This window comes from Malaclemys terrapin, chromosome 7, assembly GCF_027887155.1.
Source record: "Malaclemys terrapin pileata isolate rMalTer1 chromosome 7, rMalTer1.hap1, whole genome shotgun sequence".
Classification (NCBI taxonomy): Eukaryota; Metazoa; Chordata; order Testudines; family Emydidae; genus Malaclemys; species Malaclemys terrapin.
In genome coordinates, this window is record NC_071511.1 from 30,037,501 (window position 1) to 30,059,510 (window position 22,010).

Consider the following 22,010-nt stretch of genomic DNA (forward strand, 5'->3'; position numbering starts at 1 on the left):
CTAATCAAATTGTACGCCAACGCATGATGGCATTATATCAACCGGTTAAAGTTGAGGATTGGGGGCCATAAGGCTCTCAAAATGCTTTTAAGGGGGGAGAACCTTGTTAGAACAAAGGCCAAATACTCGCCTGTTCCCTATGGCCACAGCCCCATTTCCCGTATATAAATGTATAGCAAAACAATCAATCAAAGAGGCCCAACAGCAAGGAGGCCCAGCAGATGTATCCCATTACCCCTACCCCTGGACCCTGGAAAGGCAATCAATCAAGGGGACCCAACAGATGTATCCTATATACCCCTAGAAAGGAATTTAAAAATTCCTTAGGTCAGCAGAAAGTATGCACGTTAAGTCATTTGTTACTGGGTATAAAAAGGCTTGCTCTACGCTTGTAAGGTGTGCTCCTCCCTCTGGCATAAGTCGAGGGGGACACCCGCTCAGCTGACTGATCAATAAAGAACTTGAAGCCGTCTTCTCGACTCCCGTGCCTCCTTGGGGTAATTGGGCAGCTCCAGGGGGAAACGAGCCCATTTGGCTAACAACATGATCATGATTCATTACCGATGCAGGGAGGAGATTCTGGAGAGCAGACAGCCCCTTAACATTGCAAAGGCAGAACCCAGCCCAACAGCTAGGAGCAGAAGCTGGACAAATTCAGACCAAAAACAAGGTGCCAATTTTTAACTGGGAGAGAGACTAACCATTGAACAGCTCACCCAGGGCCAGAGTGGATTTTCCATCACTTGGTGTTGTTCAGTGGAATTTGGACCCCTCTCTAAAAATTCTAGCTCGACCATCAGATCTATGCTGGATCCAGGAATGGCTCAGGGGGCAGGGAATTCTCTGGCTTGTGTTATTCACAGAATTTAAGGTCAGAAGGGACCATCAGATCATCTAATCTGAACCTCCTGTGCAGCACAGGGCATTCAATTTGATCTAAACTCCCTTATATTGAGTTCAAAATCTTAGTCCTCAGGAGACTAACCTTTTGTGATCCCCAGGCAGGGAACGGCACCCCGAGGGGCCTCCCATTCCTGACACCCCTGACATGGCAGGGAATTGCTGAGATGATCCCCACAGGTGACCTGTGCCCCATGCTGGCAGAGGCAGGCGAAAAACCTCTAATGTCCCTAACAATCTGACCAGGTGGAAATTTCTTCCTGACTCCCAATCTTGTGATCAGCTGGACCCTGAGACCAAGAGCAAGACGTGCAGGAGGAGGTCAGACTGGACGTGCAGAATGGTCTCTTCTGGTCTTAATAAATAAAATAAAATTCTATGGTTCTATGAAAAAAACCCACCAAATTAAAGCAGCAGCCTGAATGCCATAGCATCTTCCTATCCTACTCCCTTGCCTAGGGGACTAGCGCCTGCAAATGGAACAGTCGGAAAAGGCACCCAAGCAAGGAGTTTGTTCTGCTGTTTAGAGACATCATTCAAAGCGCTCTTTGGCACTGTCGGTATTGTGCTGTATCAGTTTAACAGTCCCCACCCTCAACACACACACATACACACCCTTTTCCTTGCAAAGTCTGAAAGAAAAACCCATTGCCTTCAGAAAAATTGGAGCTTTTCAATAGCCCAGGGCAAGCAGGATTGTGGCTGAGTTACCCAGCTGGAGGGAGAGGTGAACTTGGGAGTGATGCTAGCGATCAGCAATGCCGTGCCGCAGCCCCGGCATGGATCTCGAACAGCAGTCAAACGTGTGGTTTAGATGGAGGAAACTGGTGGGACTCCTAGGGACCAGCCTTTTATCTTTAGTGCTTTAAAGCCAGAAATCCCAAAGTGCTTTGCTGAGGAGATCAATGCCATTTTGCTCAGTTTTACAGATGGGGAAACCGAGGCACAGGGAGGCGAAGGGCTATGTCAACGTCACATAGTAGAGGTGGGCAGATTTCCCAAGTCCCTGTCCAGTAGTCTGCACCATACTGCCTCTAAGACACCCACTCACCCCTCCTACCACTGAGAGTTCTCTTTCCCAGTATGCCCCACTTCACCTCTGCTAAGTGCTGAAGGTAGCCCCCCCTTCTCGGAGGAGAAAGCCTCAGCCTGCGAGTGGAGGAGCCCTCGCCAGACTGTGTATGTCTGCAGCGTTTACGCTAATAAAACGATCACACACAACACAGCCGCAGCCGCCAGGATTCCCGAGCAGATGCCAAATCCAGCCTGGGCTCTTTAGCTAGCTCTGCACTCCAGGCTCAGGGAGCAGATGTGAACTGAAATACATCTATTCGCAGGGGCTCAGCTGCTTTCCAAGCATAATTCTGGGATTGTCAAGTCCATAGATCCATAGATTTATGGCCAGAAGGGACTCTGGCATCCTGGATAGCACAGGCCAGAGAAGGTCACCCAGGTCCTCCTCTATTGAGCCCAGTCACTTGTGTTTCATTAAAGCATCTTCCAGACAGGCTGGATTTGGAGACTCAGGAGAAGAACCCCCACCCCCTTCCCTTGGGAGTTTGTGCCGCTGGTTAAGCGCCCGCACTGCTAAAACGCTGTGCCCGATTTCTCCTTGGAACGTGTCTGACTTTAACTTCCAGACCAGGGTTCTGGTTTGGCTTCACTCCATTAGGCTGAAGAACCCTGGGATCTTCTCCCCATGAAGGGGAGAAACGTCAGCCCTTGCTCTTCTTTACGAGAAGCTAAGCAGATGGTGTCTCTCACGCTAAGACATTTTTTCCAGCCCTCAGATCATTGTGGTGGCTCTTCTCAGCCCCCTCTCCAACATCCAGCTGTCCCCACACACCGCTTCTCCTCTGGTCCTGAACTATAGCCCAGCAGAGGCAAGACCCGTGGCCGATGGTTACATCCATAGGCCTGAAGTCCATGCTGATCATCCCAGTGTGACCTCCTACATACCACAGGCTGGAGAACTCCCCTAGCCATTCCTGCCTCCAGCCCAAAATGGAGAGTTGAGCTAGCCGCTGGGTAACATTTTTGAAGTCACTTAAGCCCAGCTCCTCAGAAGGCACTGAGGTGCCCAACTCCCATTTAAATCACTGCAGGAGGAACCAGGCCTGATTCACAGTGGTATTACAGTGTCTAAAGATGCAGATAGGCAGCTAATGGCCTTTACAAAAGCGTTCAGGGTAAGTGCCTGACTCCTCTGGAGAGGCAATGGAAATCATGTGCCTAACTCCCTTAGTCTGTGCAGCGCCTGGCATGAAGGGGGGCCTTCCCACCCAGCTTGATTAGAGCTAGGCAAGACCTCAATGTAAATTAAACAGTGGATTCCACAGAAAGTGGAAACGTGGAGGAACTGCTAAGGAGGAGCACAAAAGAACAGCACAAACATGTAAGGACAAAAATCAGAAAGGTTAAGGCGCAAAATGAGTTATACCCAGCAAGGGACATAAAAGGCTACAAGAAGTGGCTCTTTAAATACATTAGGACCAATAGAAAGATGAAGGAAAGTGCTGGTCCTCTACTTAGCAGATACTCAACCCAAGTAATATTAAAAACAAAGGGGAAGGAACACAAGCCAAAACAGGGAACGAATGGGTTAAAGAATATTTAGAGATATTAGATGTATTCAAGTCGGCAGGGCCTGATCAAATTCATCTTAGGGTACTTAAGGAACTAGCTGAAGCAATTACCTTCAAGAACTCCTGGAGGACAGGTGAGGTCCCAGAGGACCGGGGAAGGACAAACATAGTATCTAACTTTAAAAAAAGGGAACAAAGAGGACACAGAGAATAATAGACCAGTCAGCCTAACTTTGACGCCTGCAAAGATACTGGAACAGATTATTAAACAATCAATTTGTAAGTACCCTGAGGATAATGGGGTTATAAGGAATAGCCAGCATGGATTTGTCAAGAACGAATCATGCCAAACCAACCTAATTTCCTTCTTGACAGTGTTACTGGCCTAGTGGATGGGGTGGAAGCAGTAGACGCAATGTATCTTGATTTTAGTAAGGTATTTGACACACTCCCAAGTGACATTCTCATAAACAAACTAAGGAAATGTAGCATAGGTGAAATTACTATAAGGAGGGTGCACAAATGGTTGAAAGATTGTACTCAAAGAATAGTTATCAATGGTTCACTGTCCAACTGGGAGGGCATATCTAGTGGGATCCCACAGGGGTCAGTCCTGGTTCTGTTCACTATTTTCATTAATGAGTTGGATAATGGAGTGCAGAGTAGGCTTATATTTGCAAATGACACCAAGTTGGGAGGGGTTGCAAGTGCTTTGGAGGACAGGCTTAGAATTCAAAACAACTTTGACAAATTAGAGACCTGGTCTGAAATTAACAAGATGAAATGCAATACAGACAAATGCAAAGCACTGCACATAGGAAGGAAAAAATCAAATGCACAGCTACAAAATGGGGAATAACTGGCGAGGCAGTAATATTGCTGAGAAGGATCCAGAGTTATACCGGATCACAAACTGAATAGGAGTCAACAAGATGATGCTGTCACAAAAAAGGCTAAATATTCTGGGGTGTATTAACAGGAGTGTTGTATGCAAGACCTGGGCGGTAACTGCCCTGCTCTGCTCGGCACTGGTGAGGCCTCAGTTGCAGTACTGTGTCCGGTTCTGGGTGCCACACTTCAGGAAAGATGAGGACCAACCGGAGAGTCCAGAGGAGAGCAACAAAAATGAGAAGAGGTTTAGAAAACCTGACCTGTGAGGAAAAGAAAAAACAATGGGCCTGTTTAGCCCTGAGAAGAGACAACCGAGTGACTGAGGAGAGGCCTGCCAAAGGTATTCCCGTATGTTACGGGCTGCTACGAAGAGGGCAGGGATCAACAGTTCTCCATGGGCACTCAAGGTAGGACAAGACATAATGGGCTCGATCTGCAGCAAGGGAGGAGATTTAGGCCAGATATGAGGAAGAACTTTCGGACTCAAAGGGCAGCTAAGCTCTGGAGTTGACTCCCCGTCATTGGAGGTTTTTAAGAACAGGTTGGACAAACCCCTGTCAGGGATGGTCTAGGTTTACTTGGTTCTGGCTCAGTGGAGGGGCCTGGACTAGATCACCTCTCCAGACCCCTTCCAGCCCCACATGTCTGTGATTTTATAAGTGCACAGTTGCTCCTTCCAATGTTTTTAGGGTAACAGAAGGGACCAAAGCCCTGACAGAAGTCTCTGCCATTTGAGCTGCCAGACAGACCTCCCCAACCTGCACTGCACTTCAAAAGCGCTCTCCATCCCAGCTTAAACAGTGTACGGGCCGGATCAGCCTGGCCAACCCCCAGCCCACACCCTGCTACCACGGAGCAGAGCGCTACTCTGTGCCGTGTCAATTACCTTCTCCTTCCTCCTGCTCGCAGGCACTAAGCAGCAGCCCAGCCGCCTCAACCCCCTTGGCTCTGTGCAGAAAGGCAGCGGTGAAGCACTGAGGCGAAGGGGAAGCCGGGCAGAATTTCGGCTCAGTAAAGCAGACGTGATTGATGGCTCAACTCCCCAACTGCCCTTGCAGCCAAAGGGAGCTCACAGTCGTTCTGCTTTGGGCCCATAGAAGCACAAAGCAAGTAAGGAGTCGGGAGTCCTGAATCCCAGCTCAGCCCTGCTCTAACCCTCTCAACAGGCAAGATGGGAACCCAGGAATCCTGGCTCCCAGCCCAGCCCCCATCCACTGGACCATGCTGCCTCCCACGCCAAGAATCTGTCCCGCCCTCCAGAGCTCTGATGTGTGGAGCAGCAGAGACCTCCTCAGAGAGTGGCTTAGGTCAGCGGCCAGGGCCCAGCTAACTCCCTCTGAGCTCAATCACCCAGCCTGCAGGAAGGAGGAGGTCACGAGTGAGTGCTGCGAGGGGTGGGGGGTAGAGTAGGGAGGGCTGAGAACACAGTGGGGGTGGCAGGGGCTGGGATAGGGCCCAGAGTCTAATCACACTCACTACCTGCGTCTGGACTTCCTGCACTAACCCCTACCCCCACTCTCCTCCCACAATTGGAGAGGAACCCAGGAGTCCTGGCCACCATCCCTTCTACTCTGACTAGAGTATAGATCCCAGGAGGCCTGGCCCCCCATACATCCCACCAGAGCTCTGGCAGGGAGTATAGTCTAATGGCTACAACAAAGGGGATTTCAGCCAAAATCCTGGATTCTCTTTCTGGCTCGGGGAGGGGAGAGGGGGCCCATGGCTAGAGCAGGGGGGTGGAAGTCAGGAGGACTCCTGGCTTCTGTTCCCAGAGCTGTCTCTGACCTGCTGTGTGACCTGAGGCAAGTCCCTCCCCATTTGGTACCTGTGTTTCCCTCCCACCCTTTGTCCATGAGATTATAAGATCTGGGGGACAGGTACAGTCCCTCACTGTGTATGTGCGGAGCCCAGCCCAACTGGGCCCTGCTCGTGGGGGGATCTGCAGACTTTGCTATAATATTATTTCCTACTCCTAGTTAATGATTAAGAGACAGCTGCAGATGCACGCGTCTCCTCCTTAATCCCCAGGGCTTTTCAATCGGAGCTGGAACCGGCTGCGTGTGAGACGGAACAGAAACTGCTAGCAGATACCGAGCTAGCGGCGCTGCGCTCCAGGCCAAGGACACTGGTCAAGGCAGAGAGCTGGCTAATTTGCCGAGCCAGCCAACCTTAACAGCACAGGCCGATAAGCTCCCTGCTCAGACCCAGACCACAGGGAGTCTAAGCCAGCTGGATCACATCCCAAATTCACCCAGATCAGCTCTCATCTCCCCGCCTCGCATCACTTGACCTCAGAGAACAGAACCTAGGAGTCCTGGCTTCCAGCCGTCTCTGATCTAACCCCCCAGACCACACTCCCGTCCCACAGTGAGACACGGAACCCAGGAGTCCTGTGTGGAGCTTGCTGATGATGCTGTTTTGCACCCAGCAGAAGCCGGAGGAGATGTTAAATTAGCAGAAGTCACGACATCCTGGTGGGTGGCTCACGCTGCTGAGAGAAGAGATGCAAGGGCATTCCAGAGCTAGATGAATCCTGGCACGGAGTGTGGTACTGCAGAAAGACTTCACTCCAGCAAGCCGCCAAGCAAGTGGATGAACGGGTGCCTTGTGCTTATTGCAAGCGATGCAGCAATGCCTGCCTAAGTCTGCAGAGAGCCCGAGCCGATCGCTCTGAGAGGGGTGGGGGATGTGCGCCAGGTGTAACTGATGCAGGAAAGCAGCCTGAATCTGCAGAGAGCCTGACAATGGAAGAAACACTGCAGCATACGTGGCAATCAGTTGAGAGAGCGAGGATAGCCCAATGGTTAGGACACAGATCGGCAACCTTTGGTACGCTGCCCGCCAGGGTAAGCCCCCTGGCAGGCCAGGCCTGTTTGTTTACTTGCCGCGTCCGCAGGTTCGGCCGATCGTGGCTCCCACTGGCCGCAGTTTGCCGTTCCGGCCAATGGGGGCTGGAGGAAGCGGTGCGGGCCAAGGGATGTGCTGGCTGCAGCTTCTCGCAGCCCCCATTGACCTGAAACGGTGAACCGCAGCCAGTGAGAGCCGGGAACGGCCAAACCTGCGGACACAGCAAGTAAACCAACCGGCCCGGCCCACCACGGGGCTTACCCTGGTGGGCCGTGGGCCAAAGGTTGCCGATCCCTGGGTTAGAAGTTCTAGCCTGTGTTTTGAGAGATTTTGATTCAAGTAGTTTTTCCCACCCATGCACAGCTGGCCAGATGTATTGTGGGTTGGGGGGTGGGGGTAGGGATTTTGCTTTCATCTGAAGCATCAGGGATCAGCCACTCCTGGAGATGGGTCACTGGGTGGCATGGGCCAGAATCCTCTCTCTAGCTGCCTGGTGGGTGGGTTTTACCCACATGCTCAGGGTCCAGCTGATCATCAGACTGGGGTTTGGGAAGGAATTTCCCCCAGGTCATATTGGCAGAGATCTTGGGGGTTTTCACCTCCCTCTGCAGCATGGGGCACAGGTCACCTGCTGAGATCAGCTGGGCATGGTTCAGCGCAGGGGCCTTTGGAGCCCTTTGGTCTCTCCTGTTCCCTGCCTGGGGCTCACAACCGATTAGTCTCCTGATGGCTGAAATGCTTTGGTTTAACTACTGTCTTGGGGCTCAATACAGGGGGAATTGAACAGCCTGAGATAGACAAGAGGTCAGACTGGGTAATCTATAGATCCCTTCTGGCCTTAAACTATGAAATTCCCTGCTCTGCCACAGACTCTCTGGGAGACTTTGGACCAGCATCCAGCCTCTCTGGGCCTCAGTTTCCCGATCTGTAAAATGGGGATCATTCATCTTTCCCTATCTCCCACAGTGTGGTGAGGGTAAATGCTTTTGAGATTGCGAGGTGCTGAGACATTATGGTAACAGGTGTCCAGGTAAGCACTTAAGGTAGGTTATAAATAAAACCAGGCAACTGCTCCGTCTAGAAGACTCAGGCTCCATGGTACAGGGCCCCTTGTTCTAATAAGTGGCTGCATCTGAAAAGCTCTGGGAATCGCTGAAAGCAGGAAATTGAAACCACTGGCCCACAGAGCAGCTAACGAGAATCAACGTGGGAGACAGCGGTGTGTCCAGAAGAGCGGCCGACCAGGCCGGCTAACGAGGCATGGAAGGCAGTAGACGAGACAGCGTCTGCTCAGAGTGGGATCCCTGAAAGCATGGCAGGGTTGGAATTAGATAATGCCACGTTCGCCGCACGATGAATCCAACTGCAGGAGCAAAGTGGGAGGTTTAGACATTCTCCAGGCTCCCGCTAAGCAGGATCTTGAGTGACAGCTCATTTGGAGACCAAAATGAAGGGAGGCAGCAGACAGAGCACTGGACTCGGAGTCAGGACTCCTGGGTTCTATTCCTACTTCTGCCACTGACCTTTGGCAGGTCCCTTCCCCTCTCTGTACCTCAGTTTCCTCTCTCCTGCTCTTCAGGGCAGGGACTGTCTCTCGGGTGTCTGTGCAGTGCCTGGCCCAAAGGGGCCCCGAACTCAGTCAGGATCCAGACAGCACCCGGCACAACAGGAGTGCTACCATAACACAAACAATAATCAAATGAGAGAGAATAAGCAGTATAGCTGGCTGGCAAAAAAACTGGGGTTTCCATCACCTTTTTGTCCTGAATGAGGCCGAAAACTGAAACGTCAGAACTTTGCGGAAGTGGAATTCCACAATCGTTTGTTCTGGAAACACCAGAACATTCCCACAGACAGAACGTTCTGGTGTTTCCGAAACAAACTACACTGCTGGGGAGCTCGCTAGGCCCCAGCTTCCAAGCTCCCTGCCAGGCAGGCCACCAAGGAGCCGGGGGAGCCAAGAGAAAAACAGCAGGTTTCTATCAAAAGCTTTGTTGAAACTGACCCGCTCCCCTGAAATGTGGCCATTTTGACTCATCGGCCTTTTCAATATTGCAGCCAACTTATTGGCTGGTCCAATTATCACAGAAAACAGTGCAGATGAGTAACCATTGGAACAAACTGTCAAGGGCTGGGGTGGATTCTCCAGCTCTTGGTGTCTCCAAATCCGGACTGGTGCCTTTCTGGAAGATGGTTTAGTCCAACACAACTGACTGGGCTCAATACAAGGGGAGCTGGGTGAATTTTGCAGGTCTGTGTCCTACAGGAGGTCAGACAAGATGGCCAAGGGTCTCTCCTGGCCTTAAAAAAGTCTATGAGCAACCTGGCTGCAGGGCACTTAATTATTTGTGTTACTGTTTACCAGTCACAGATTGGTTTAAACCTTGGAGTATGAGTTTTGCCTCCAAAATTAGCTACTGCCATTAACTGCTGTAACACTGAATATTATTATACAGACTTTAAACATGTCCCCTCGAATTCATCTCCTCTCTACAGTGAGCAAACCCCATCTAGTCAATCTTTCTTTGCAGGAGTTTTACTAGGTCTCTAATAATTTTAGTTGCCACCCTGTGATTGTGTAGTATGGATCGACAAAGCGTGTACACCACCTGGAGAGCCAAGCTATCCCCTTGCTGCCCCTTCCCCAAGGGAAATCCAAGGGTCCCCACCAACACACACACAGCCCTACCCATCCAACCCTGGGGTAAGGGCCTACGCCACTCCTACAAAACAAATTCCCGGTACCCACCATGCCCCTACTGACACTCCCACCATTCCCAGCACATCTGAATGCACACACATGCTCAGGCAAGGATCCTAGCCCCCCGCTTTTCTACTCCCCAGCCCAGTCAAGAGAGCAGAATCGGTGGGGCTCTCACAGCCCCTCCTCTCCTGCTGCCAGGGGGGTGTATCCGTGCCAGACTCTTTTGCAGTGATCCCCAGTTGTTAGTTTGAGTGGCAAGAGCTGTCGCGTCGTTAGGAAGGGAACAGGGAGTTTGAACAGCCGAACGCCCACGCCCGGGGTTTGAATGGAGCAGCCTGTCATGCAGACGGAATACAAGTGCTTCTGTTTATCGCCAGCGCCCCAGAGAATCTAGCACAATGCCAGGGAATGCGAACCGCCAAGAAGGAAACTAGCAGGTTGATCTTCACATGCTGAAGCCTCCAACAGTCAGGGATAAAACCCAGGAATCCTGACTCTGAGCCGCTCCCCCACCCCCCAACTCTAACCCACTAACTCCCACTCCCATTCCCATCCCAGAGCTGGCTCTCACCACTAGATCCCATTGCTAGCTTCCATGGATCAGACACAGAGGTGGACTTTAACACATGCTTGCCAGTGGATTAAAATCTGTCTCCAGACTGAGTTTCACACACAGTACTGAGGATAACACCCCCTTGTACCTCTAACACACACACAGCCCCCTCACTTTCTCCTCTTCTCACATACACCCCTATGCTGCTGGCAGCATCCATCACTTGGGGAGAATATTTCCCCCAAAGCTTTTTTAGGAAGGAAAATGAGGTTTCCCACATACAGAGAATCCCACGGAAAGTTTCCACCAGCCTCAGAATTGTAGATTTTTCATTAAAAACTGAAAATTGACCAGTGTGGGGCCAGACGCCTTTCAGAATTTGGAAGTTCCTGGCTGGAAATGTTACAGTTCTGGGGAAAGCGTGCTGGATTTTCAGCAGTTTTCAGCCAGAAGTCTCCCCGTTTGGGGCCAAATTGTTTCTTTACAAATCATCCAGGTTTGGGCTGAAAATTTTCGCTTTTCAATGTCAAGTCAAACTGTTCTCCAACCAAGAGCAGATCTGCACTCTGCCCTTCCCCAGCAAGGCGCCAAACTGAGCCTGGTCGGCCCCCGCACAGAAGCGGGGCGGTGTCCTACCTCAATGCGGCCGGTGTCGGGCTGGAAGCCACGGGAGGGGTCCTCGGTGGTGACGCGGCACTGGATGGCACAGCCATTGATGCGTATGCTGTCCTGCCGCAGGCCCAACTCTGCCAGGCTCTTCCCCTCCGCGATGTGGATCTGGGCATGCACCAGGTCCACGCTGCCAAGAGAGCGGAGGAGGAGAGCTTGTGTTAACCTTCAACTGACCACAGCAGTGCCAGTGTCCACCAGAACCTAACCTCCTCCATAGAGCCCAAGTGTCCCCAAATAACCCCCAACTGGGGCCTCTGATCCCCATAGTCTGTTACCTCACATGGGGCCCCGCATCATATCCCACATCACCCGCCATAGCCTCTCCTCCTCCAGTGTCCCCCACTGTCCCCACAGAGCTGGGGATCTGCGGGTGCATGGATTCTATTGCCCTTTGGGATCACACAGGGTTTTCTAACCACCAGTTTCAAAGTCACTGGCAAACACAGGCCAGGATTGGCACCCCCATTATTATACAAAAGGGGAAACCGAGGCACAGAGTGGCAGGACAGTCCCCTCCCTGCTCAGTGCCTCAGTTTCCTCTCCTATCCTTTGTCTATTGCTCTTCAGGGCAAGGACTGTCTCTCACTGCCTACCCGTGCATTGAACTGCATGACGGGGCCCCGGGTCTGTGCAGTGCCCAGCACGATGCCCCTCTCCCGTGATCTGAGGGCCTCCGGATGCTACAGAAATACTACCTACAATCATAAGTTAAGCCTGCATTTAAATGCTGTGTTGAACAGCAAAGGGATTACTCAAGCAGGTACTTAACTACAAGTTCTTATGGGACCTTTTTAAAAAGGCTGTTAGGAGCCTAAATCCTATTGACTTTCAATAGGGCAAGTAACTCCCATTTAGGCATTTGAAAGCTGCCCTCGATGTGCTTTGCTGAACCGGGGCCACAAAGCTGGGATTTTAGCCAGTGATGGCGCTTGTGTGATGCACAAGCCAGGCCTAAATCCAGTTTGCAGGCCCCAGCCAGTCCAATTCTGAACATGCCTGAGTGGGAGCGCTCAGAAGACAGGGAGCTGTTTTTACATAGTCCCATAGAGCCAAGTTCAAGCATTCAAAGTCATAAATAGGGCCTCCTTCCCCCCCTGGGGGGAGGGGGGGGGAGAAATCACATTTGGTTTAATTATCAAGCGATCTTAAAAAAAAATTTGGAGGGTTTATTTGCCTCTTGATTTTGAGCCTTTAGAAACTCGTAACTGAAGGTAGAGCTAATACTCACAATCTTAAAGCATTAAATATGTAGAGTCCTGCACAGATACAAAATTTGTATCTGCATCCAATCTGCAAAAATGATCCGCAGATATAAAGCAGAGATCCGCGAGTGGATATCTGCAGATTTGCAGGGCTCTATAAATATGCCAAGTTTAGCTCAATGGCCACTGAGGGAGAAATTTGGGGTGGCTGCAAGATCCCAAAGAGGGACAAAGGAAAACTGAAGGAACAATCATTCCTAAGAACAAGTTCTACCAGCTACATTGTAGCCTCAGGACAGACAACACAACGAAGAGTACACCAAAGAAACAGAACAGCTAACATCAAGGCATCCTCAAGTCCCCGATCCTCTCTAGCTTGGCGAGTTGGGTAAAAAAGAAAGCAAAAAAAACCCCAACACACAGATTTTCCAGTGCCTTGGCTAGTTTGAAATAGCAAAATAAAAATTCAGTCTGAACTGATTGTTTGGTAAATCAAGATGGAGAAGAAATCTGTTTGGGGTTGAACTAAAACTTTCACTTCAATTTTGTCGAAACAATGTTCTGTTCAACCAAAATCATTTCCTCTCCTTACCCCCCTGCCACTTCGCCCTCCTGAGTTTTATTTCAATTGAACTTTTTGAAAATGTTAAAGTCAAATTAAAGGAAAATCTGAGACGAAAAGCTGTTCTGAATGTAAAGAATTCCCCTTCTCCCTCCAAAATTGGCCTTTTCAACATTTTTTAATTTGGGGGATTTCTTTCCAGAAATGAACAATTCTGCAAAAAAAAGACAGAAATTCATGAAATGTTTTAGTGTTACCGAATGTGCATTGTTTGCTGAAAAGCGTTTCACATGACGAATTCCACCCAGCTCTATCAAGGCACATGCTTAGGCCAGCTACTTCTCAGGATGGTGAATAGATTTTAATAACCTTCTTCTAATCCGGTCTGATCTCTTGCATTGGAATTAAGGAGGGTTCCCAATATTCTGCTGAGCTCCACCAACAAAATACACTCCCCTCACTGCCAGGGCTCTGCCTACAACATAAGCTCTGGCCTAGCATGGTAAATTCTATAGAGGTTTGATTGATGAGAGGGAGGCGTTATCTGGATTACCATGATGCCCTGGTGCTAGGCACTGTACAAACAGAACAAAGATCAACCCTGCCCCTAACAGCTGACAAAATGTGTCAGTTCTGTTGGGCTCGGCTCCTTCTGGGTTTCAAAACTGTACGGGACCATCCAGTTCACCCAATTTGACCTTCAGGAGAATCTACCCCAGTCACTCCTGCCTCCAGCGCAGAGCTGGTGGGCGAGCTAGAGCTCAGCTTTTGGGTTTCAATGAGTTTTAGGCCACAAAGGACCAATAGATCATCCAATCTGACATCCTGTCTAGCACAGGCAATTCTATCTCAGCCAGTTCCCCCTGAATTGAGCAGAAAGACTTTAGTTAGACATATTTCGATCCTCAGGAGCCCTGCCTGTTGTGAGTCCCAGGCAGAGAACAGGGGAGCTGAGGGGCCTCCAATACCCCAGGCCCCTGCACTTGCAGGGAATTGCTGAGGTGAGTCACGCCCCGCGGATCCCAGCAGGCGACCCCTGCCCCATGCTGCAGAGGGAGGTGAAAACCCCCAAGGTCCCTGCCAATCTTGACCAGGGGAAAATTCCTTCCCAACCCCCAATCTGGTGATCAGCTGGACCCTGAGCATCTGGGCAAGACCCACCAGCCAGGCAGCTAGAGAGGAGTCGCTGAACCACCTCAGCACACGGGCCCTGTCTCCAGCTGTGGCCGATCCCGAATGCTTCAGAGAAACACATCCAGTCTCAATTTAAAGGCTCCACATGACAGAGAATCCACCCCATCCCTTGGGTCAGGTGTTTCAATGGTGAATCCCCTTTCCACTTAAAAACATCTGGCCTCACTTTAACCTGAATTGGTCCAGCTTCACTTCCCAGCCAAGGGATCTCATTCTGCCTCGAAGAGCTCTCTGCTCTCCAGAACCTGCTCCCCGCGGATTAGAGCCCAGGACCAAAATACCCTCCTACGGACCGTTAGGAGATAGAATGGGCAAATCCCCCACCCCCCATTACCGATTGGTTTGGAGCTGGACAAACAGGCTGGAAATCAGGTGCAGATATTTAAGAGGGAGGGGGATTAACCATTAAACAGCTGACCCAGGGACATAGCAGATACTCCAGCATATGGTGTCTTCAGGTCAAGATCAGAGGTCTCACTTTAGAATATTAGCCCTAGTTCAACAACACTGGCCTGGGAGTCAGGACTCTGGGTTCCACTCCTGGCTCTGCTACTGCCCTTGGGCTAATCCCTTCGTCTCTCCGTGCCTCTGTTTCTCCTCCCACCCTTTGTCTACTCAGACAGTGAGCCTTGGGAGCAGGATCTGTCTCTCACCATGTGTCTGAGCAGGGCCCAGATCTCAGCTAGGGTCTGGACAGCCTCCAGCATGGCAGGGTCCTGGTGTGTGACCAATAACAGAATCATAACGATAAGGATTGAGGTTTTTACAGCGCCATCAAAGTGACAAGCGAGCCTTCAACACTCAGTCAATAGGACAAACGCCTGACGAGGGCTCTAACAGACCATCAGCCCCTGCAACATGCACACGTTATGGGGTGATCGATATTTTATGATCCATGAACTCAAAGCTGGGTTATAAACGCAGCTGTTTTAAATGCACCTGCCTGTGACCTAACCCCAGGCAGCTCAGATCTTGCCTTCACATAGACAGAGAGATTCTGAGTGGGGCCTAGTAAGAGGGGGAGGGGGGGAAATGGGAGTCAGGACTCCTGGGTTCTCTTCCCAGGTCTGTGATTAAGGGGTTAGCGCATGGGGGTGGGAGTCATGTTTCCCACTCTAACCCACTAGACCCCACTGTCCTCCCAGAGTCAGGGCTAGAACTAGGGCACCCTGTCTCCCAGCTCTAACCACAGGCTGGGACTGAGGCACATGGCTACAATAAAGGAGCTATTTTAAAACAGAGCCAGAAACTCCCAGAGTTAAGGCCAGAGGGGACCATGAGACAATCTAGGCTGCCCTCCTGTGTAGCACAGGCAGACTGACATGCAGTTCCCCTGTATTGAGCCCAGCCACTTGGGTTGCCTAAGCATCTCCCAGCAAGGCCGCCAGTCTGGAGAATCCACCACTTCCCTTGGGAGTTTGCTCCAATGTTTAATCACCCACACTGCTAAAAACTGGTGCCTTATTTCTAATCTGAACAAGTCAGACGCCCTGAACTCAGGCAGAAATTTTAAATGCTTTCGCTCAGCAGAGAGCCAACTTCATTATTAGTGTTAGAGTTGTACCCAGAAACCCCCAACCAATCACGGCCTCATTGTGCCTGGTGCTCCACAGACCTACAGCGAGAGACAGTCCTTGGCCCAAAGAGCTCGCAATCTAAACAAGGAGTGAGAGGGGAAACTGAGGCAGGGAGTGACAAAGGGACTTGCCCAAGTTCAGTGGCAGGACTCTATACAGGACCCACAAGTCCCAAGACCTAGCCCAAGGCCACCTCTACTATACCACACTGTGTCTGCTGAGTCAGAGGGGGTTATCCCAGCAGGCTGGGACCCCAAGGGGCTGCGGGTTGGGATTGAGGGGCACCGTCAGAGCAGTGGGGGAGCCTAGGGCTGGCATAGCAGGGGGCCGTTGCAGGGCTGCCCGGGGGGGGGGGGGCAAGTGGGGCAATTTGCCCCAGGCCCTGCACGGGCCCTGCGAGCCCTGGCCCGGCGGCGGTCTGGGTCTTCAGCAGCGGGGGGGTTCTTCAGTGCTGCCAAAGACGCAGAGCAACTGAAGGGCCCCCCCGCTGCCGAAATGCCCCGCGAGCCCTGGCCCAGCAGCGGTCTGGGTCTTCGGCGGCATTTCAGCAGTGGGGGGGCCCTTCAGTCGCTCCGAGTGTGTGGAGGCATTTCGGTGGTGGGTTCTTCAGTGCTGCCAAAGACGCAGAGCAACTGAAGGGCCCCCCGCCACCGAAATGCCGCCGAAGACCCGCTGCCGCTGGGTGAGTACAAGCGCCGCTTTGCCCCAGGCCCCCTGAATCCTCTGGGCGGCCCTGAGCTGTTGGTCAGGATTGAGGGGCACCGGCAGAGCTGTGGGGGAGCCTAGGGCTAGCATAGCAGGGAGCTGTTGGTCGGGATTGAGGGGCACCGGCAGAGCTGTGGGGGAGCCTAGGGCTAGCATAGCAGGGGGCTGTGGGTCGGGATTGAGGGGCAGCGGCAGAGCTGGGGTGTGTGAGTTTGTATGGCAATGGCAGCTCAATGACGTAGCTTTGCCTGTTACCTGCCCCTCTCCAATCACGTCCCTCATTTTCATGGGCAATGGATCCAGTGCTGTTCCCCCCACCCCCCCTGCCAAATATAGGGTGACTGACAGCACTGTTGCTGGGGTTACCACCCCATGCAGTACAGACAGGCAGAGCAGCTGGGAAACTGATGCCAGGCTTCAAGCCATGGCATGGGATGGGGGGAGCGTAACAGTCTGGTTTCTTTGGAGCTGGAGGCAGGCGAGCTCTGATTTAAGCAGCTCACACTCTCAGCTCGGCCAGATGCCTGCTCTGCCAAGGCAGGGGACGCTCCATTCCCAGGGGAATCTGGAGAGTGACCGTAGCCCCTAATTAACAGCCCCTTGGGGCAATTGCTGACTGCGGGGGAGGGGGCAGCAGTGGATATGATGTCCATGGAACGCTATGGGACAATGCCCCCCATTGCATTGCAAACTCCTACTCTGGCCTCCCACCCCCCCAGCTCTGCCAGTGCCCCTCAACCCTGACCCACAGCCCCCTGCTATCCGAGCCCAGGCTCCACCCCCAGCTCTGCCAGTGCCCCTCAATCCCAGTGGGGGGGGGGGGGGGGCTGCAGGTCAGGATTGAGGAGCATTAGCAGAGTTCATGGGGGTGGAGCCCAGGGCTGGGACCGCAGGGGGCTGTGGGTGGGGATTGAGGGGCACTGGCAGAGTGGCAATCACAGCAATTAATTAACAATTTCACCCTGCTCCTCCAGTCACACAAACAGATGATGTGAATTGCTGCTATTATGGTTTATTAATCATTTCCATTTCTCCTGGCACAGGGCAGCTGCTGTTCCCAGCCTCTGGACCCAGCGCCCACCCTTCGGTCAGGCAAAGCCTGAGGCATCTCAGGAAGATCCAACTTCAGTTCTCAAAAGGGTGTTTTTAAAATTTCGGATGGATCTATTTCTTCATCACATTAGCCTGGGGAACTCATGGCCACTGGATCCCACTGCCGTTCACCCTGCTTCCAAATGTAGAAATGAGGGGACAGGGAATGTGCCAGGAAGGTGGCAAATTCAGGAACGATCAATGGGAAATGCTTAATGCTGGTGCCTCTTCATCCCAGGCTGATTGCTGGTAGCCAGGGGCTTGCCAGATTATTCCCATTTGGAGAAGAAATAGATGGTCCCAGTCCGCTATTTCTTTGGTGCCATCCTGTTCATTTTCTAAGCATACAGAGAAAGTTTTGTTCCTTGAGCACAGGAGGAACAAAGAGCTGGTAGTTGACTTGGTCTGAAATCCCCACACAAGTCTCCAGCCAGTCCTGTGCCCAAGAAGCCCTGTCTCTCACGTAGAGTCACTCTTGTGACTGCCTTGCTCACTATTTGGCTCTCCCATCCAGACGCTGCTGCAACCATTCAGCACCCCAGCCCCGGAACCGGCAATCAGAAACCCCTGAGACTACACAATTTCGCTTCTGATCAGCCTTGTCTGAGGCAGTGCTCCACTTCTCCAGCTCTCACTTCAAAGAGGAGATTAATTGCTCTTCCTTCCATTTAGTCTGAAAGGCGCTTAGCACACCTATCAGCTGTAGCCAGGCCTATAAATCAAAGACCTCCTGGATGGCAGCTATTATCACCTTCCAGTTGTGAGGACACAACACCAAACAGGCTTGGGGAACTCCTCACTACAAGATCCCTCTGCTATTCACCCTGCCTCAAAATGCTAGAACAAGGGAGACCATGGCAGGGGCGCTAGAATAATGCATATAGTGGGGGAGCTGAGAGCCATTGAACCAAACTGTAACCCTGAATATCATGAAAACCACTTCAAACCAGGGGGTGCTGCCACACCCCCAGTTCCCCTAGTTCTAGCACCTCTGGACCACAGCCCGCTGGGCTGACCAGCACTGTCTGATCATTGCTTCGTGCTCCCCCACCTAGTGCTTCTTCTCTTATACTTAGCCCAGAAGCTCTTTGAGACTGGGGCCATCTTTCCATGCTGGGTCTGTACAGCGCCTAGCACCACGGCTCTGGGAGGTATAATACAAATAAAAAGTAATTGGTTGAGCTTACACCAAACTCAACAGCACGTCTCGGTCTGTCACACCATAACTTGAACTCCACCTCTGAGCCATTCCCATCCTTCAGGGAAGGCCCTAGGAGCAGTGGCGAGCACCCGCTGGATCCTAGGGTATGGGGGACATGTGAAGGCCCTCACAGCCCTTCAGCACAGTCCCAGGGTACAAGCCTGACCATCCCAGAGCTCCCCAGAGCCCAGCACTTTCCCATCACGCTCTTCAGACTACTTCTCCCGCAGAGGTAACCTAGCTCTGCAGCCAAGCCGCTCCGGGGAGCTCAGCCCTACATCCAGCTCTAAGACAAGAGAACCTCCAGCCCTCCTCCTTTCAGGCAGGGCCCAGCAGCAACCATCTATTCTGCTGTCTAGCCACCTGGGCTCCCAACAACTGAGGCCAGCTCTACCCACCTACCATTGCAGCAGCCTCAGCCAGCTCCTGGCTCTCCCCCAGGCTCCTTACCCCAGAGAGAAGCAGCCCATCTGCTTTCCTCGCCAGTGCTGGGCTCTCCCCGGCTTCAGTCCAGCCCTCGCACAGGTGTAGCAGGGCCAGGCCCTCCTGTTACACCCAGCTTCAAGCACCTCTGCTGTTGTCTGTGGATCAACCAGCTGGTTGCTGGCATCAGTTCAGGCTTCCCAGCAGAACACTCCCCCATCTCATCTCTGCCCACCCTCCCAACAGAGTGTGACACAGTGACACCCAGAGGGGAGGGGAAGGCCACACAGCCCCTGGCATGGGGGCAGATTGGGGGGGAGGGCTGCCATGGGGGAAGGAGTGCAGGCACGCTGAGCCCTGGCGGCGGGGGAGCAGATTGGGGGGGCTCTGCCATGGGGGAAGGAGTGCAGGCATGCCAAACCCGGGGGGGGGGGGGGGAAGGTTGGGAGGGGAGGCTGCCATGGGGGAAGGAGGATTGCAGGCATGAAGAGCCCTGGCATGGGGGGGCAGATGGGGGGGTTGCCATGGGGGAAGGAGGATTGCGGGCATGCAGAGCCCTGGCTTAGGGGGCAGATTGGGGGGGCCCTGCCATGGGGGAAGGAGGATTGGGGGCATGCAGAGCCCTGGCATGAGGGGCAGATGGGGGGGGTTTGCCATGGGGGAAGGAGGATGTGCGCATGCAGAATCCTGGCGGGGAAGGGAATGGGGGAATGGGGTAATGCTGGGTCATTCCAAGCTCCTACCATGGGTGAAAATAGGGAACCCTGGAATGGGAGAATGTGGGGAGGGGAGGCAGACCCTAGCCATGAGGGAGGAGAATGGGAACCGTGGAATGGGGGGAGGGGAACCACACAGGGCCCCTCCCATGGGGAAAAGGTGGGAATGGGGAGGAATGAGGGACACACAGAGCCCCTGGCAGGGGAGAGATTGGAGGAAGTTGCAGGGAACCCTTGAAATAGAAGGGGCTGGGCAGGTGGCACCCAGAGAGCAATGTGGGGAATGGAGGGATGCCAGGGGCCCTGGTGGAGACAGAGCACTCGGCCGACAGAAGCTATGAAGCGTGTGACCCACTAGTAACAATTCTCATTAGTAACGGAGACAGCAAGCGAAGTGGGAAGGCAGCACATTCCAAAGTGACCTACAGGAAACACTTCATATGCAGCCCACCCTTAGACTGGGGTACACGCTCCCACTAGACCCAGCTGCTCATCCCCCAGTCACATGATGTAAGAACAAGGGGCAGCCAGCAAACGGTGGCAAATTCAGAAGTGAGCAGTGTTACTCTGGGGAACTCCCCGCCACAAGACACAGTTGAGATGAAGAGCTAAGCAGGATTCCACAAGGGGACTGAACTTTTGTGTGGAGAAGGGAACTATCTAGAGTGAAACTAGTAGGAATTTAAAGACCCATCAAGAGCTTTGGGTTTGGTTTAACCCCACTCTGCTCCAAAGCTTAAGGCAACTGCTTACATAGGGGGTCCCTCACCCAGCACTGAGATGCAGCTGCTTCTGGGGTGGGGCACTAGGACTGTTTAATATACAGGGATCCCTTGCCTGGCGCTGAGATGCAGACACCTCTGGGGTGGGGCACAGGGACTGTTTATACAGGGAACCCTTGCCAGGCACTGAGATGCAGCTGTCTCTGGGGTGGGGCATGTGGGTTGTTTACACAAGGATCCCTCATCTGGCACTCACATGAGACTGTGCAGCACTATTGTCCTCCCAACAGTACCGTATGGTTTGGAACTATGACGGATGGTGAAAGTGCATGTCAGGAAGTGCATGTCATTGGTTTGAGAAGACTGTTGGGAACTGATTGGCGAGATCGTGTAACCAATGTGGAAGTGCTCTGCCACACAGTCAGCACAGTGGGGACTCAGTAATTGGGCAGAGTTGGCTATGGTGGTTTGGCAGAAGCACAAGGTACATCTTGGACTGGATTCCAGCTGTAGGAACGAGAAGGAGTGGAGGACAAGGAATGACCAGCTGCAGGATGATAGAAAAAGATGCTGCCATCATGAAGACAACTTACAATGGAGTCAAACACCTTGGTCTGGACAGATGGCTGTGGGGAAATGCGTTGTGCCAGTAGGCACAGGAGACTCTACGGGGATGTCTACACTACAGTTCGACATCGTGACTGGCCCGGCCAGCTGACTCAGGCTCGCAGGGCTCAGGCTAAGGGGCTGTTTAATTGCACTGTAGACATTCAGGCACGGGCTACAGCCTGGACCCTAGACCCTGTGAAGTGGGAGCGTCCCGGCTAATGCCTGAGCCCAAATATCTACACTGCAACTAAAGAGCCCTTTAGCCCAAACCTGAGTTGGCTGGCACAGGCTAGCTGGGGGTTTTAATTGCAGTGTAGACTTACCCTCAGTCTAAGTAAGATTCAGCCACTTCTGGGGTGGAGCACAGGGGCTGTTTATACAAGGACCTGGCACTGAGATGTGACCGCCTCTGGGGGTGTGGCAGCTGTTTTTAGAAGAAATTTTGTAGGAAATTTTCCCTAGAGGGCAGTTATTCTATCGCTCCCCATGAGGGGGTGTCTTGCACCTTCCCCTAACAAAGCTGATGCTAGCTGCTGTTGGAGATGGGATGCCAGGCTAGATGAGTCCCCTGAATCACATTCCACTGACCCCCCGCCCCACCCCACAAACACACACACACAAGGGAAACAATATCTATTGACCAGGTGGGGAAACTGAGGCAAAAAAAGGTTACAGGATTTGTCCATCATTGTTGGAGAACTGAGAAGAGAGCACAGGAGTCCTTACTCCCAGCTCCCCCTGCTCTAATCACTAGAACCCACTCTCCTCCCAGAGGTAGGATAGAACCCAGGCGGCCTTAATCCCAGTCCTACCAGCTTGCTGTCTGTGATGGATTTCCAACTATGCTGTGGAAAG

At 52.4% G+C, this 22,010-nt stretch overlaps 1 protein-coding gene across 6 annotated transcripts in view; it reads right to left on the reverse strand.

Annotated features, from left to right (window-relative positions):
- The window catches only part of PC (pyruvate carboxylase), a 261,745-nt gene that overhangs the window by 83,485 nt on the left and 156,250 nt on the right, over positions 1-22,010 (reverse strand). For all 6 annotated transcript variants that reach the window (XM_054033613.1, XM_054033617.1, XM_054033614.1 and 3 more), the window contains one exon: positions 11,117-11,279. In XM_054033613.1, coding sequence (XP_053889588.1) covers positions 11,117-11,279 — 163 coding nt within the window. The remainder of the gene's footprint in view (positions 1-11,116; positions 11,280-22,010) is intronic.